The following is an 18,310-nucleotide window of genomic DNA, read 5'->3' on the forward strand; positions in this document are numbered from 1 at the left end:
CCAACACACTTGAAAATGCACTTGGGCACTGGCCCAGTCTCCAAAGTAATTTTAGTGAGGCGAGGCACTGTGGCACCAAAGAATGAAGAAAATTATATGGTTGGAAAATTCAAAAATTCAAATGAATGATAGAAAATCCTGTCATTTGTTTTGCTGGAATACTCAGGGGTCCCATGGGGTGTGGGAAGCTCCCTCCACCCAGGAATGGGGATGTGAGAGTGAGGAAGGGGACCCTCCTGGAGGGCTCTGGGGATGGCACAGCCTCACCTGCCGGCAGACCCGGGACTTCTCCAGGAGGAACTGCTCGATGCATGCACCCTCGATCACCCCGCTGGCGTTGAAGTAGATGTCGATGTACTTCCCGAAGCGGCTGGAGTTGTCGTTGTGGACCGTCTTGGCGTTTCCAAAGGCTGAGGGTGAGCAGGTGACGCCCATGAAAAGAGGAGAGAAGAGAAGATTTACTTTTAGAGGGGTCATCTGGGTAGTCTTTAGAGAAGCCGTCTGGGTAGCCCTCTCAGAGGAGGTGCCAGTCCAGAATCGAAGGATGAGGTGGGTCACCCCAGGCAGCCATGCCACAGAGAGGAAGGGGAAGTGCAGGAAAGGCTTGGAGGTCAGAAGGCACCCATGTGCCTGCAGAGCACAGGTCAGGAGAAAAGTAGGGGAAGGAGGACAGAGCCAGTGGGTGGGGCCAGGTAGCATAAAGCCCAAATGCTAGGCTCAGAATTTGGGAATTAGTTCTGCAGGTGCTGGGGGAGGCAGAAAGGTTCCTGAGGGAGTGTGGGAGCAGATTTGCATTTTAGAAAGATGGCTCAGGCTGTAAAGTAGATGGAGAGGGCGAGCTTTCAGGGAGAGGGACACGAGCTGACCTGGCCAGAGGACAGATAAAGTAGTCAGAGTAAGAAGCATCTGGGTTGTAGCATGATCCAAAGTGCCTTTTGTAGAGTTATTACTGCAAGCTCTTTGGATGTGTCCCACAGTGAGAAAGCTATTTTGTACTATGTTCTACTACAGAATGTGAAAGTTGTTAGAATCAAAATGGAGTCACTCGCCTTAAACTCTAGTCAAAAAATAAACAATGAAGCTGGGAGACCATGAAGGAGGGCTGTCGGGAACACGTGCCTCTGATGAGAACCATTACAAAAAATCCTTGAAACATTCCTAACCCTATATGTCTCTCACTAGAACTTTTGCCAAGGGGTTTCCAAACTGTGTCTTGCAACATAAATCAAAAGGACAGTTGTTAGGACGCACAAACACACCTGCTTGACACTCTTATCTCCAGGAGGAACTGCTCAATGCATACACCCTCGACCACCCTGCTGGCATTGAAGTAGATGTCGATGTGCATCTACTAGATGAGATAAGCCCCTGTAACCAATGTTTTCTGTTTCAAACAAATTACATGTACTTCTCTTTTGCCTGTAAAAGCTTCTTCTTGCCTTAACCTCCTTGGATATGTGTATGGTCTCCACGTGTGCTGGATTGTCATACTCTGCCACTTGTGAATAAATTCAGTATTCCTTGGAGACTCTGTTATTTAGGTTGATGGCATACATCTGCATCTGCATGCACATAATTAAAATAAAATATTTGGTGCAGTTCTTAACAAGAGCAATGTCCCGGGTATTTTCTTTTTCTTCTTTTAAAATTTGACTTCATAATTTTTGAATTTTTTAAAAATTTTTTTCTACTTAGTTACACATGACAGCAGAATGCATTACAACTCATTGTACACAAATGGACTACAACTTCTAATTTCTCTGGGTGTACACGATGCATTCATACCATTCATGCAATCATACATGTACACAGGATAATAATGTCCATTTCATTCCACTATCCTTCCCACCCTCACATCCCCTCCCCTCCCCTTACTCCCCTCTGCCCAATCCGAAGTTCCATCATTCTCCCCTAGCCTCCATTATGGATCAGCATCTGCATATCAGAGAAAACATTTGGCCTTTGAGTTTTGGGGATTGGCTTATTTCACTTAGCATGATATTCTCCACTTCCATTCATTTACCTGCAAAGGCCATGATTTCATTCTTCTTTAAGGCTGTGTAATATTCCATTGTGCATATATGCTACATATTCTTTATCCATTCATCTTTTAAAGGGCATCTAGTTGGTTCCATAGTTTAGCTATTGTAAACTGAGCTGCTATAAAAATTGATGTGACTGTGTCACTGTAGTATGTTGATTTTAAGTCCTTTGAATATAAACCAAGGAGTGGGATAGCTGGGTCAAATGGTGGTTCCATTCCAAGTTTTCTAAGGAAACTCCATACTGCTTTCCAGAGTGTTTGCACCAATATGCAGATCCACTAGCAATGTATAAATGTACCCTTTTCCCCACAACCTCACTCACCAACATACTTATATTCTTGATAATTGTCATTCTGACTGGAGTGAGATGAAATCTTAGAGTAGTTTTGATTTGCAATTCTTTAATTGCTAGAGATGTTGAACATTTTTTCATATATTTGTTGATCAATTGTATATCTTCTTCTGTGAAGTATCTGTTCAGTTCCTTAGCCCATTTATTGATTAGGTTATTTGGTGGGTTTTTTTTTTTTTTGGCATTAAGTTTTATGAGTTCTTTATATATCCTGAAGATCAGCACTCTATCTGATGTGTGTGTGGTAAAGATTTTCTCCCATTCTATAGGCTCTATCTTCATATTATTGATTGTTTCCTTTGCTGAGAAGCTTTTTAGTTTGAATCCATCCCATTTATTGATTCTTGATTTTATTTCTTGTACTTTAAGAGTCTTGTTAAGGAAGTCAGGTCCTAAGATGGCATAATGAAGATTTGGGTCTACTTTTTCATGTATTAGGCACAGGGTTTCTGGTCTAATTCCTAGGTCCTTGATCCACTTTGAGTTGAGTTTTGTGCAGAGTGAGAGATAGGGGCTTAATTTCATTTTGTTACATATAGTTTTCCAGTTTTCCTAAAACATTTGTTGCAGAGGCTATCTTTTCTACATTGTATGTTTTTGGCACTTTTGTCTAGTGTGAGATAACTGTATTTATGTGGTTTTGTCTCTGTGTCTTCTACTCTGTACCATTGATCTATATGTCTATTTTGGTACCAATACCATGCAGTTTTTGCTTTGGCTATTCTGCGTCTCTTATTTTTCCAAATGAATTTCATGACTGCTTTTTCTATTTCTATGAAGAATGACATTGGGATAATAGGAATTGTATTAAATCTGTAGAGCACTTATGGTAGTATGGCCATTTTGACAATGTTAATTCTGCCTATCCAAGAACATGGAGATCTTTCCATCTTCTAAGGTCTTCTTCATTTTTTTTTTCTTTAGTGTTTTGTAATTTTGATTATAGAGGTCTTTCACCTCTTTGTTAGATTGATTCCCAAGGTTTCTTTTTGTTTTGTTTTGTTGTTGTTGTTGTTTGTTTGTTTTAGGCTATTGCAAACAGGATAGGTACATCTGTCCTGGGTATTTTCTATTCTGTGGTAGTTTATTTGTTCTAAAAGACTGTAATGGGCTGGATGCAGTCTGAAAATACCACCATCTGATGAAGAAAAGTGTTCCTTAGTGAAACTGGTTTAGGAATAAAACTCTCTCTCTCTCTCTCTCCCCCGACACACACACACTCCCTTCTCTCTGTGAATCCAAAAGTACAGCAAAGCCTCTGAAAAGAGCCAGTTATGAAATTTATTTAATGTATTGAACCCAGAGTTGCTGTCACAGGGGACTGGTCAGGTATCTCCTCAAAAAAGAATCTGATACAGAAATATTTAGTAAAAGTTGCAAGCTGGGACTGGGGATATAGCTCAATTTGTAGAGTGCTTGCCTGTCAAGCACAAGGACCTGGGTTCAGTCCCCAGCACCACACAAAAAAAGAAAAGTTGGCAAGCTGATTTTAACTTGTATATGGAAAAGCAAAGGACCTAGAATATCCCAATTTGAAAAACAAAACAAAATTGGAGGACACATGCTACCTGTCTGCAAAACTTCCCACATAGTTACAGAAATCAAGACAGTATGGTTTTGGTAAAGGTTAGACAGAGAGTAATAGAACAAACAGAGCAAAGAGGAATAGACCCAGAGATGTCAATTGATTTTAGACAAAGGTGCAAAGGCAAGTCAATGGAGAAAATCAGTCATCAACAAATAGACCTGGAACATTTACTATTCACACACAAAAAGAGGGAGGGAAGAAAAGGGGGAAAAAGAGAAAAGAGGCAACTTGTATCTTGCTCCATTGAAAAAAGTTAGCTAAAACTGGATCATAAACCTAAATCTAAGACTTAAAAGTATGAACACCTAGAAAAAACTAAGAGAAAATCCTGGATTTAGGCAAAGATTCCTTAGATCCTACATCAAAAGCATAATGCATTAAAGAACAAAATGATAAATGAAACTTCATCAAAATTTAAAACATCTGTCCCGCAAATGACATCATTAAGAGATTCAAAAGACAAATAACTCATTGATGAGGAAATAAACCAATTTTTAAAAATAGGCCAAAGAATCGAACAGATACTTCACCAGAGAAGATATACAGAGGGAATTAAGCCCCTAAAAGATGCTCGACATCATTAGTCACTGGGGAAATGGGAGTATAGCCGCAGTGGGTACCTCACAGCACACATCAGAGCGGTGATCTCCTTGACCACGCTAGGTGCCAGCGAGGACAACATGAACTCTCATACTCTGCTGGTGGGAAAGCAAAATGGTACAACCATTTTGACAGTTTCTGACCAAGTTGCAAGACTCACTGATTATTTGAGTCAACTGTTACACTCTTGCATATTTATCCAAGAGAAAAAAATGTTCACACAAAAACCTGTGTGTGTTTATAGAAGTTCTATTCATAATTCCTAAAATCTATAAACCACCTAGGTACCCATCAGTTGGTGAACAGAAAAACTGCTGGTGGCTCCACACAATGGAATTCTACTCAACATTAAAAAGGAATGAGTTGGCTGGGTGCAGTGGTACTGGGGCTGGGAATGTGGCTCAGTGGTTGAGTGCCCCTGAGTTCAATCCCCGGCACCAAAAAAAAATAAAAAAAAAAGGAATGAGTTGTGGATAGAGGAAAATAACATGAAAGAATCCCAAATGCATTACACTAACGAGAATCGCCAGTGTACACTAGTGTAATCACTGAAAATCTACAGATTGAATGATTTCACTTCTTTGACATTCTGGGAAAGACAAAACTTCAGGAGGGAAAAAAAAACAAATTCATGGTTTCCAGGGACTGGGGCTGGAAAGATAGATTAACACAAGGAGACTTGTGGGAAATTTTGGAGGGTGACAGAAATATTCTATAATATAATTATGATGGGGGGATTACAGGAATGGGTGAGTCTATTAAAAATCATAAAATCGTACATTGAAAAAAGTGAATTTTTATTGTATGTAAAACCTATCTCAGTCATAAAGAAATGAGAGACTGTGCTGTACAGCAGTTGACAGCTTTGGGAATGAGGTCACAGATTTCTTGAGTCACCCTCACCAGGGACTGAACCTGGGTGACACTGGCATCTAATACAGAACTACTCTAAGGAGCAGTTTGATCCAGAGGCCCTCGGTGGTTTGACAAAGCTTTGTGGGCCTGCTGCAAAATGAAACTGTGGGGCCTCTTGCTAAAAGTATGAATTTCAAAATTGTGGCAGCAGAACCTTAAACCAAGTGTGTGAGACGTATCCAGCCCAAACATCTCCTCACCCAATTCTCCTTCTTGTCCTCTTTCCTGTCTGAAGTATCCAATCAGCATCTCAGTCTGAAGCCTTGCCCCGCCTACTCCTACTTCCTCCAAATTTATCCTCTGCAAGGGCTACCCCCTGAATAAATCCCTTGCAATTCTAACTATATGTAGTCCAGCAACTTCTTCTCAGGAGACCTACATGGACACAGCTGATATTTCCCAAATTGATTTAATCTTGTAGCCCCTTTTAGGAGGAATACTTCCTGTGTAAAATACACATAATGTAAACTTATAAAGTCATCAGTCAACCCCTTTTGTGCTGCCTGGGAGCCCCACACTTCAGCCTAGAGGTTTATGACTTATCCCATCTTTCCCTATAGTCATCCCCTGAAGGAAGTCTCCCATCTTAGGGGCTGGGAGAGGAGGGCAAGTCCCCAGGGGTGACCGCTTACCTTCCAGAATGGGATTGGCCTCCAGGACCTGCTGCTCAATCCAGGAATGCTGGCCACTAACAGTGGCCAGGAACTGCAAGATGAGTTTGGTGGTCTCTGTCTTCCCAGCCCCAGACTCACCACTGCCAAGGGAATGGGCAAGGATATGAGTCCACAGAAAAAACATTTTTTCAACACCTCTCAACTCTCCTGCATATCCACCCCAGGCCTGCTTCCTGGTCCCATCTAACAAGGACACCTTTTCTTCATGCAGAGATCTCACAGCATGGGCCCTGCCTGTGGTCCTCAGACTATGTATGTTGAAAAAGTTTTTGATGTGTTTGTCTTTTTTCACTGCTTGGCTGCAAACTCCTTGGCACAGTCAGATCTGGCTCATTCCAGAACCACCTGGCACAGTGCCCCATAAATACAGATGAATGAATAAGTGGGCTCAATTACTTGCTAATGAAAGTGTAGCACACAGGCCGGAAGCATCTGTCACTTAGTCAGAAAGACAAACAGCCTCCTTCCACCCAGCCTTGCTGAATCCAAATCTGCTTTTTTGCAAGACCCCCAGGCAGAATTCCTACACTTTGAAGTTTACAGGGTGAACTCTCTCAATCCCTTTACCCAGCCTCAACCTCTGGCCAATTTTGCTTCCCTGCCTATAACTCTTTTTTTTTTTTTTTTTTTTTTTTTTTTTTTGTGGTGCTGAGGATTGAACCCAGGGGCCTTGTGCTTGACAGGCAAGCACTCTACAAACTGAACTATATACTCCCAGTCCATCTGGGCCCATTTCTAAAGCAGCCATTCCACCTTTCTTCTTGCCTCAAGAAACATTTACTGAAGGCTGGAACCACCCAGGCCCTGATGATACAGTGAAAAGCCAGGTTCTGAAAGGAGGGACGTATCCTGGGAGAGTTCTAGGTGACTGTGTGCCCTTAAGAGGGGTATTTGCATTTGAATTAGAAGAACCCCTACACAAAATTTTAAAAGGGCTGGGGATGTGACTCAGTGGTTAAGCACCCCTGGGTTCAATCCCCAGTGCTGAGAGAGAGAGAGAGAGAGAGAGAGAGAGAGAGAGAGAGAGAGAAGAGAAGAGAGAAGAGAGAAGAGAGAAGAGAGAAGAGAGAGAGAAGAGAGAAGAGAGAAGAGAGAAGAGAGGAGAAGAGAGGCTCTAAATCGCCCTAGTCTCAAAAGCATATTGGTCACACATACTTTAGGGAAAGGGGCCTTTGCAGGATATTTGGGCAATGACTGACCCCTCTGCCCTCCAGAAACATGGGGGCCCCGAGTCCTACCTGATTACACAGCACTGGTCCCTCTTGTTCTTCTTCATGTTGAAGTAGCAGCTGTTGGCAATGGCGAAGACATGTGGGGGCAGCTCACCTACGTGGCGGCCATAGTAGAGCTGCATCTGTTCCAGGGTGTACAGGGGCAGCACCTGGAATGGGTTCACGGCCACCAGGATGGAGCCTGTGTATGTCTGGGGAAGGGAGCAGGAGGTGGTTAGTGTCTCTGCCCAGGGAATAGCTACTTGACCCTGGCCTTGGCCGTGGGTGCCACCCCTTGAGGGTTATCAGGACAGCTGACTCTAGGGGGAAAGTAGGGTTTGATTCTGGGCAAGGAAGGAAGACTCTTAGCTGCTCAGAGAGGCTGGGGTGTCCACCAAGAATGTGAGCTTCCAGGGGACAGGTTCAAAATAAGATGAAATGTTTAGCACCCTGCCTGGTGCTTATTAGGGGCTCAATAAAAATGGGCTGAATGTATAAAATGAGGTTCTACCTACCGCCTGCAGGGGACTCTGTAAAGGCTGGTCAATGGCTATAGCCCTCATTGATCCCAACACATTCTGTGTACTCAAGGTCTCAGGGACAAGTCCCGATCCTGGGGAACGCAGTTCAGGATCACCTGCTCATTGGGAGCCCCCAACTAGGTCCAACTGCTAGGGGGGTGAGCAGGGAAAGCCTCCACCACAAGACACAGAATTATCCTCTGCCTTCAAGGTGATGAGGACCAGATGAAGGATACGTGCATGAGCACTTTGAAGAGGATGAGGATGTTCAGTGTATCTTATTGTTGTTGTCAGCCTCAGGAGCTCTGATCCACATTACTCAGAGCAGAAGCAGGGTGCCCTGCCTGGCCCCTCCCTCGGGGGCTCCTTCTTTCCCCCTCCAGTTCCAGTTTTCCCTCTATTCAGGGTCTCCAGCTTACTCTCAGACTTCTCCCAGCAGCACTGAGGGACAACAGTCAGAGCCAAACTAGCCACCTCTCCAGACCATGCAAAGGGGCCCAGTGACAGTGACTTCTCCCAATCTTACCCACTGTGGAAGAATCCAGAAAACCCCAGTGGGACATGATGTCAATTTTGGAATGCCATCTTTCCTGGGAAACTTGGATGAGTGTTTTAGGGCTGGGCAAACCTCTATCCACTGCCAGGTTTGGTAGTAGGGCCCACATCTGCCTACATAGCCCTTCTCAACTGGTGGGTGGGGACACAGGAGTCCTGGATGTCACTCTCAGGAGGGCAGAAATCCTCTGTCAGATAACCCTATTTGCAACATGCCTACGAATTGGGGGGTGGGAACAGAGGCTATGCTCATCCCATTGTCCTTCAGCGTCCTCCTGACCTGTCAGAGCAGGTTCTTACTCAGCCACAGACAGAGGAAAGGGCTCCTGCTGTGTGCCAGGCACTGTGCTGTCAGCACACACCAGCTTCCTCTCCTCAAGGGTATGATCCCTGCTGCTTTTGGATTGGGAGCAGAGATTGAGAAAGGTTGGGTACACAGCCACCTCATACAGTGAGGACATGGGGAGTGGTGTCTGGCTCCAGATCCCCTCGTGAACCACTCTCCCCACTGTGAGAGGCTCCCAGATGGACATAGGGTAGGGAGACTCACATAGATCTTGTGTTGCTGGTAGCGGATCAGGAGGTTGTGCACCATGCCTGCCTCGTTCAGGTCCCCCAGGCGGATCATGTCATCTACACCCTCAGCCGAGGTGGGGTGCATGGGGCTAAGAGCACCAAAGTCCTCTGCTCGGATCCAGTGTTCCTGGAACAATGGGCACACACTCCCCTGAGGGGCAGCCTTGATGTGCACCAGCCCCCAGCACCCTACTTCTCCACATTCCCAGGCACAAGGTGACTCATGTGGTCACAGATCAGCTGACCTGGGGCAAGTGGCCAGTCTCTGGCCAGGGTCAGTCTGTGGTTTAGGTCAAGGAATGCCTGTGACAAAATCAGGTCCAACTGTGACTTTGGTCAGCATGTATCAAGGACCTGGGGTCTATGAGTAGCTGGGCTAGGGCCAAATCTTAGACTGGAATGAAGGAGTTGGTAGCTACAAGTTAGATTTGAGGTCAGCTTGCATCTGGGGCCTCACCATTGTTGCAGTAAGTACAAATAAAAGTGTGTGTGTGTATGTGTGTGTTTTTAATCACAAATGGATGTTGAATTTTGTCAAATGCTTTTTCTGCATCTATTAAGACAATTATATATTTTTTCTTATTTAGTCTGTTGATTTGGTGACTTATACTGATTTATTTTCAAATGTTGCAGAAAATTTTTAGGGTAAACTCCATTTGGTTATGATGCATTTTCTTTTTTATATATTGGCTAATATAGAACAATTGCTAATTTTTAAAAATGACTTTTTATGTGTGTATGTGTGAGTGTGTGTGTGTGTGTGTGGTACTGGGGATTGAACCCAGGGGTGCCCTACCACTAAGCTATATCCCCAGTCATTTTCTTTATTTTTAATTTTGAGACAGGGTCTTGCTAAATTGTTTCAGCTGGCCTGGAGCTTGTGATTCTCCTCCTGCCTCAAACTCTGAGTCACTGAGATTTTAGGTGTGCACCACCATACCCAGCAGTAAAGGTGTTTTTGAAAAACCATACAGCATTATGCAAATGGAAGGTATTATTGTTCCATATGGCTTCCATAATCTGGAGCTTCTAGGCCCCAGTCTAGAAGTTTCTCCTTTGGGCCATGTCTCCAGGCACCTTACCATGGAGCCCATCTGGGCTGGGCAGTTAGGACTGAGGTGACCAGCTGAATGCTTGCCTTGCAAACCTAGCCTCGCCTCTCTGCTACCAACTGCCCCTGCCTGGAGGGGGTGGGGGGGTGAGCTTCCAGTCAGGTCACCCTGAGCTCCAACCCTCACCTCTGCGTTTTTGCTCTTCCTTCACCTCCACAGGTTTCTCACCCACCTTTCCCTCCAGCTCCCTTCACTCTGTACACCAGCTTTCAGCCCTCCCCGCCTCCACTGCCCTTCCTCCCTCTTTCCTGCCCTTTGGTATTCTCCTAGTTTCCCTAGAATGCAACTCTTGAAACATTCCCCAAGAAGGACACATAATGTTCTCCAGGGCAGGACTCCTCTGTAGTCTGTCCTGCCACAGAGATCTTGGGCTTCTGAACCCCTGATGTTGGGGAGCAGCAGAGGCAGCAGACTCCAGGGCCCTGGTGGGTGGGCACAGGGGGCCCAGGGCAAAGCCCCCCAACACTGACCTTGCCCTCGTCATCCTCGACCAAGACCTTGCCTGGCTTTGTTTCTTTGATGATGCCCCCGATGGCCACTTCAGTCTTGTTGGTAGAAGGAGGGTCCAGCCACACATGGTCACCCTGGAGGGCAGAGAGAAAACAGTGGTCTGATCCCTGCTTCTCTTCCCCTTCCCACTGGAGGCTTATCCGTCCTGGGGCTGTCTGCCCTTTCCACTTAGAGCTCCTAGGTGGCTCTGTCTCTCCTCTCTTTCTCCCTTCCTCCCTCTCCCTCCCTCCCTCCCCCTCTACCCTCCTCTTCCCCTTCTTCTTCTCTTCCCTTTCTCCCCTCTCCCTTCTTCTCTCCCCCACTCTCTCTCCCTCCCTCCCTCTTTACCCTCCTTCTCGTGCCCCTCCTCCTTTCCCTTTCCCAGTCTCCTCTGAGCATGTGTCATCCATACTGCTCACTATGGCAGATACCAAACACTATACAGCTACTTGCTTTGTCTCTACCCTACCTGGGACAGTAAGTCCACTAAAGACAGGAGCTCGAGCTTCCTCACAGAGCCCATCATAGAGAAAAACAACAATAACCAAAGTCAGCTACTATATATGAAGGTAGTGAGGTAGAATGGTTTGGAGCAAATGAAAATGACAAGAGGTGAACTTCTCACTTGTGTCCTTTCAGAAATCTCCAGCAAGCAATTAGGAGAATGAGAAAGAGAAACAAAACACAATTTTCAGTGGAAGTAGGAGATGGATGAGCCATTGGGCAGGTAGGAGAGGTGCCAGAAGATGAAGAAGAAAGTTGAAAAGAGGTCCCTATCTGCAATTTCCAGAAAGAATCAGAAAAGTTCATTTCTCCACATCTAACTACTTCAATTGCAGCACATCTCATTGCATCAGCAGAGAAAGGGCAAGAGGTGGCAATGGGAGCTTTCCTGGCCTGGTTTAGCTCTAAGAAATGAGAGGCCATATTTGCAGAAAGTCTCTCTGTGAGGTGGGAAAGGGAAGCTTTGCTCTGTGAAGAGTCCGACAGTACCCAAATCCATTGGTTGGGAGTGGTACAGACTAAAAACTCAAATGCAAGGTTTCTGCTAGCCTGCAACATGGCATCCACCCCACATGAGCTTTCTGGTTCAAGAAGTTCATCTCACTCCAAGGAGAGTAAACCAAAAGCAGACAGCACAGGTCTACTACAAAGATACTGAAACCCAAGGGAGGAAAGGAGCATTCAAAGAAGAAGAAAAACAGAAACAAAAACCTGCAAGAGCAGTAGAAAGTAAAAACCAAGTATGTCACCATCTTTTATTAAAATGGACCAGAGTGCACATCAGAGCTAAAAGAGCTCAGGAACAAGATGGCAAGACAACTGAGAATGAGGTATATAAGTATATAAGTTGGTAGAGTTCAAGAAAGAAATGAAGGAAAAGAAATGATCAAACTGAAATAGAAGGAAAAAAAAAAAAAAAACAGGAGAATATGGACCAACCTCAAAATTATGACAAGAATCCTAAAGACAGGAAGGAGAAAAGTGAGCAAAATGACAAGGAAATTTTAAAAAATAGAATTAGGAAGAGAAGGACAGATACAGAGAAGACAGGCAAAAATATAGAGTATCCGGAGAAGAAAACTAGAGAGGGGGGAAAAAGCAGCAAAATTAATAAAGATACAATTCAAGACAACTTTCCAGAATTTAAAAAAACCTTGGATCTATAAACAGACGACACATACCAAGTACCAAGAGAAAACAAAACAAACAAACAAAAAAAAGATCTTGTACCAGGGAAAATATAAACTGGTCCAGGGCAAATAAAAATCAACTCTAGTACAGATTCAATGTAATCCCTATTAAATACCAATGACATTTTCACAGAAAAAGAAAAAGCAATCCTAAAAATTGTATGCAACCACACACACAAAAATAGCCAAAGTCATCTTTATCAAAAAGAACGAAGCAACAGGCAACCCACTATGAAAACACACCACGCAGCTGTAGTACAGAGAGGTTGCAGAGACAGAGTAGGCACATGAGCACTGGGGAGTAGGGCTGAGGATCCAAGTCCTTTGTACTCAGAGGGAAGCCAATGATAGATAATACCGAGAACCCAAATATCAAGTAGCACTGTAACCTCTTTACAGACAGAGGGAAAAGTAGAAGGGATCAACTAGAGGGGTTGATGGTGATCATTTCTAGGGAAGAGGAAGTGGGGCACTGACTCTTGTAAGCAGTGTGCCTACACAACTTTATAAAAATAAAAGTTAGCCAGCCTCGGTGGCATACACCTGTAATCCCAGCAACCAGGGAGGCTGGGGCAGGAGAATTGGGAATTAGAAACCAGCCTGGGGAACTTAGCGAGACCCTGTCTCAAAATTTAAAAACAAAATAAAAAGGGCTAGGACTGTAGCTCAGTGGTAGAGTGGGCCTGGGTTTAATCCCTAGTATGGCAAATAACAACAACATTAATAATAATAATAATAATAGCTAAATTAAAAGAAATTTCAAGGAGCACTTGCTACAGGATGCAGAAGACAGCAGGAACAACACACTGTTTTAAGTTAATTAAATCACATCCGAACCCTCAGAGACTGAAGACAAGCTCTTTTAGAATGAGGTTGAAATTTCAGTGTGAATGTTGGCATTGTGCAGTGAAAACAGTTGACCAGTCACCAAAGTGAGAGAATTTGAGTCAAAGATGTATGATGAGCATCTCACAGCAAAATTGACACTAACCAGAGATGAAAACCATTTCCAGTGTAGGCCCAGTGATGAGGTGTCAGCCCAACAGAGGCTGGAAGACTAACTAAAAGAACTGGAGAATGAATTTTGCAAGGTAAGGAGTGATTGACTTGCCATTTGGCCAGAGGTCACCTGGGAAATAAGTGGGAAGCCAAGGGGTAGAAAACAGAACTTCTTCCTAAACTCCATGGGCATTAAAAAAATGCCTGTTCAAAAGCAACTGAATCATGGGAAGAATGGGCAAGAAGGAGGAAAAGCAGGAGCTGTCAACTGCAAAAAAAGTAGAAGTGTATGAAGAGGTGCAAGGAACAGAGGCTGAGTTTCAGAAGTAGGGACCTCCATAGCCTGTGTTGCTTTCCGTGCAAGAAACACCTGAAGACTGGCCACTGTTCCTGCTGCAGCAGAGCTCAGCATGCAGAGGAAGTGGGAACACTAGTCCGAGATGGAAATTACTACATGGAAACCAAAGTTCTGAAAGTCCACTCTCAGGAGACCTGGTTCTCAGGTGCCTTCACACTGATATCTCCTGAGCTGGGCAGCTCTTTGGCCCACTCACTGGCACCGGCAGTGCACCGTGCCCAGCCACTGTGTGCCCACCTGCCACAGTACTCTTCACCCAGTAGGAGAGATGAGCTAGAGGTGGCTTGGTGCCTTGCAGTGGAGTCATCAAGGACTCTCCAACAGTGGTACCTAGGGTGTCAGCCCCAGTGCAGTTCCATCAGTAGATTTGGGGCCCCTCCCATCTGCAGGGACCGATGACTGGTGCCCTGTTTCTCCTAGAAATCCTCCCTGACCTGGGTGCTCATTCATTAGATCTCTTCCCTACGTGCTAAGGAATGGATTGCTTGTACTGTGAGAACATGTCTGTTGTTTAAGTCCCCCAGTCTCTTTGAAGTCAGACAGACCTGAGTTTTAACCACTACCTGCTATTGCTTGGATTCTGAATGATCCCAACATGTCCATGTGTTGGAAGCTTAGATCCCAGTTTGGTGCTATTGGGAGATAGTGGGATCTTTAAGTGGTGGAACCTGGTGGGGGATCTTTGGTCATTGACAGTGTGTCCTTTAAAGGGGATAATGGGTCTCTAGTCCTTTCTCATCTCCTTTGATTCTAAGCCACAAGGTGAGTGGCTTTGCTCCACCATGTGCTTCCCATCATAATGTGCTGTCTCACACCACAGGCCCAAAAGCAATGAGCCCAAACAACCATGCACTGAAACCTCCAAAACTATGAGACAAAATAAACTTTTTTCTACTTATAAGTTGATTATCTTGAGTATTTGTTACAGTAATGGAAAGTTGACACACATTACACTACATTCCTTGAGTTGTGTGGTCTCAGGAAAGTCACAACCTCTCTGACCTTTAATTTCCTCATCCTTTGAAAGGTCTATTGTAAAAATGGAGTGTTATACAGATAAGGAGCAGAGTAGTTTCCAGAACAGAGTGGACCCTGGTAGACGGTATATCCATAGTAATCTCACCTGATTCTGCCTTTTATTTAGCCACCACTTGGGCCTCTAAGAATTCCTTGATGAATAAGATGACTACCCTCCCCTCAAAGAACTTGGAATCTTAGAAGACAGAGGGAGCCTGCAGGCTTAATTGTGAACAATATGGCCTCAGGAGGTATCTTTCCAAACTCTGCTTGAAGTTAGTCACAAAGACTAACTTCTGTGTTATTTGGGAGACATTCCAGCTAATGCCTGTCATGGCACATTCCTTTGTAAATAGTTTTGGCTTTGCCTTGTGTTATGATTTAGATCTGGAATGTCCCCTAAATTTCATGTGTTAAAAGCATGGTCTCCAGTGTAGCAAGGTTCAGAGGTGGGGCTTTTAGGGGATGACCAAATCCTGAGAGCTCTGACTACATTAGCAAATTAGTAATCCATTGATAGCTGGATAGTCCACAAGGAGGTAGTACTTATCTGAAGGAAGTAGGTCACTGGGGGTGTGCCCTGGAAGGGGGAAGGGTTTATCTTGCCCCATGTCTCTTTCCTATGTCTCTCTCTCTCCCTCCCCCATCCTCTTCCTCTCTCTCTCTCTCTCCTTCCTGGCTGCCATCAGCTAAGCATTTTTCTCTACCATGCCCGTCTACCATGATGTTTCTGCTTTGGAGCCAACTGAGCCTCTGAAACTGTGAGCCAAAATAAACCTTTCCTCCTCTAAGTTGTTCTTGTGAGATGTTTTGATCGCAGAAATGAAAAGCTGGGGACTGGAGTTGTAACTCAGTGGCAAAGCACTTGCCTAGCACGTGTGAGGTCCTGGGTTTGAACCTGAGCACCATGTAAAAATAAATAAATAAAATAAAAGTATTGTGTCCATCTATAACTGAAAAAAAAAACCTTCAAAAAAAAAAAAAAAAGAAATGAAAAGCTGACTAACACAAGGTGTTCAATGATTTGAACATTACACAATGTAGACATGTATCAAAAATCACATGGTAGGACTGGGGTTGTGGTTCAGTGGTGGAGTGCTTTCCTAGCACATGTGAGGCACTGAGTTTCATCCTCAGCACCACATAAATATATAAATAAATAAATAAATAAATAAATTTTAAAAATCACATGGGGGCCGGGGATATAGCTCAGTTGGTAGAGTGCTTGCCTTGTCTGCAATGCAGTAACCAAAAGCCCTTTGCAACTTGAAGTTTTAGACTACAAGAATTAATGGTTGAATCACAGACTAAAACAGCATCAACTCTATTCTCTAATTGAAAAACAATAACCACCAACTCTAGCTGCCCATTAGTAGGTAAGAAGCTGCCAGGGTCCAGTCCTAGGAGCCCAGGGCTCTTGCATGGTGATGGGCCCCCTCCGAGCAGTGTGGATCCAGCACCCGGGGAGAATGGCTTCCATGTGTGTGGGAGAACTGTGGGTGCATTTTCTTATCAACAAGGACTTTGCAGCATTGTTCTGGGTTTTGTGGGGCAGAGGCAGGGGTGGAAATCTGGAGAGCAGGGAAAGATGCCCAGGTTGGTTTGGGGGCCCAGCCTCCCAGCTTCTCCCTGCCATACACACTCCATTTCAGGTAGTCTGAAGGCCTTTCCTAACTCCCAATAAGGGAAATTTCTTAGTGTTTGTTGATTCAAGAGTAAATGAAAAGTTTACCTGTTTCCTACAGGCAGAGTCACCTCTTGGTCACTGAAGCACAGATATTTGCTAAAATCCAACGTGGCAACTTGACCCAGGGTCTGATTCCCACCCTGTTCCCTGTTCCACAGTTATATGTCACCTGTTTTCCCTAGGTGAAATCCCTATAGTGCCATAATGAGACAACAAATTTGAAATCCATTTTTAAGCCCTAAATGTAAGAAGGATTACTGTGCATGTGGCTGCAAGTTTTCTAAAGAAAACTATTGTCTTTAGACAATAGACTCTATCTTGTTCCTCAAACTCCTTATCTGTGGTATTTTTCCTTCTAGATCTCTTGCCTTTCTTCTTCATTCTTTGGAAGTGATTCAACTCAACCTTGGGTAACTTCCACAAATAATCCCTAGATTGAATAAATGCAATTCTTACCAGCCTGAACACCGACATCCTGGGTCAATAGCTCCACACAGCCTATATGTAGAGAGAAAGCAGAAGGTCAGTATGTCATGTTACCCTGATGTGGAACCCCTAGAGGTCAGGGGCTGTGCATGTTCATCAATGGGTCCCAAAGTGTCTGGATCATTAAATGGCTCTGAACAAATGAATACATGAGTCACAGTCCCATCCAGGTGCAAGATGATGCTCTTTTAGCCTCTTTATCGTCCTGCATCTTTATTGAACAACTATTTTGTACTCAACTGTGAACTTGACAGGGAGAGGGGTCCCTGTCTGTTGTCTGGTTGGATATCTGTGACAACCAGTCATCGCCACACATTAGCTGAGCAGGTGCTCAGCTAAGTAGCCACCAGAGGAATAGGCATGTCACATACACGTAAGCCTCAAAGCACCCCAGAATGTGGGCGTCTCCCCATTTTTCACACGGGACACAACAAAAGAAAGGTGACTCAGTTAATGAGCACACAGCTGGGAAGTGAGCTTAGATCTGCCTCATTTCAAACCTGTCCTGGCACCTGGCTGCTCCAGGTGTTTTGGGAGCAGATGGGCAGGCCTGATTAGCAGCCAGCAGGTGGCAGTGTACTCAGAGCCTCAACCTGACTGGTCACTGGCATTGTCCCTTCCTCAAACTTAGCAGCGTGAGGCGGGTACTGGGTCTGTGGTGTTCATTGTCCTGTCTCCTGCACCTGTCACAGCCCCAAACTTAAGTCAATACATGTCCAATGAAGAGGCACATGAAGCCCCTGGACATTATTTTGATGGTGGTTTTATTTATTTATTTTTTAAATTTATTTTTGTACTGGGATTGAACCCAGGTACTTAACCATGGAGCCACATCCCCAGACCTTTTTTATATTTTATTTAGAAACAGGGTCTCCTGAGTTGCTTAGGGCCTCACTAAGTTGCTGAAGCTGGCTTTGAACTCACAATCCTCCTTTCTCAGCCTTCTGAGCTGCTAGGATTACATATGTGAGCCACTGTGCCCAGCTTGATGGTGGCTTTGATGGATGATGAGGATGCAGCAGCAGGGCCAGCTCTGAGAATAGATGCCTTCATCCCCAATTTACAGGAACATAGAGGCCAAGAAATGCTGAGACTTTATCAAAGCTGTTCAACTGACATTATGGTTTGAATAGAAAAATGTTCCCCCAAAACCTGTGGTCCTCAGTGCAGCAAGGTTCAGACATGGGACTTTTAGACACTGATTAGGGCTGTAACCTACTAATGTGTTAATCAATTAATAATTTGAATGAACTACTAGGTAATACTTTTAGGTAGGTAAAATATGGCTGTCATAGGGGATGTGGCCTTGGACCATGTATCTATCCCCGCCTCTCTCTCTGTCTCTGTCTCTTTCTCTCTCTCTCTCTCTCTCTCTCTCTCTCTCTCTCTCTCTCTCTCTCTCTCCTTCCCAAGTGTCATAAGCTGAGCAGA

The 18,310-nt window shown here is 44.5% G+C and overlaps 1 protein-coding gene across 2 annotated transcripts in view; it reads right to left on the reverse strand.

Moving 5' to 3' along the window:
• Window positions 1-16,867, reverse strand: part of Myo7b (myosin VIIB) — a 65,791-nt gene extending 48,924 nt beyond the window's left edge. For both annotated transcript variants that reach the window (XM_047547331.1, XM_047547330.1), the window contains exons 1-6: window positions 16,850-16,867; window positions 10,620-10,733; window positions 9,012-9,164; window positions 7,413-7,597; window positions 6,133-6,254; window positions 268-410 (exon numbers count right to left, since the gene is read on the reverse strand). In XM_047547331.1, the coding sequence (XP_047403287.1) occupies window positions 268-410; window positions 6,133-6,254; window positions 7,413-7,597; window positions 9,012-9,164; window positions 10,620-10,733; window positions 16,850-16,867 (735 nt within the window). The remainder of the gene's footprint in view (window positions 1-267; window positions 411-6,132; window positions 6,255-7,412; window positions 7,598-9,011; window positions 9,165-10,619; window positions 10,734-16,849) is intronic.
• Window positions 16,868-18,310: the final 1,443 nt, after the last annotated feature.

This window comes from Sciurus carolinensis, chromosome 3, assembly GCF_902686445.1.
Source record: "Sciurus carolinensis chromosome 3, mSciCar1.2, whole genome shotgun sequence".
NCBI classification, from domain to species: Eukaryota; Metazoa; Chordata; class Mammalia; order Rodentia; family Sciuridae; genus Sciurus; species Sciurus carolinensis.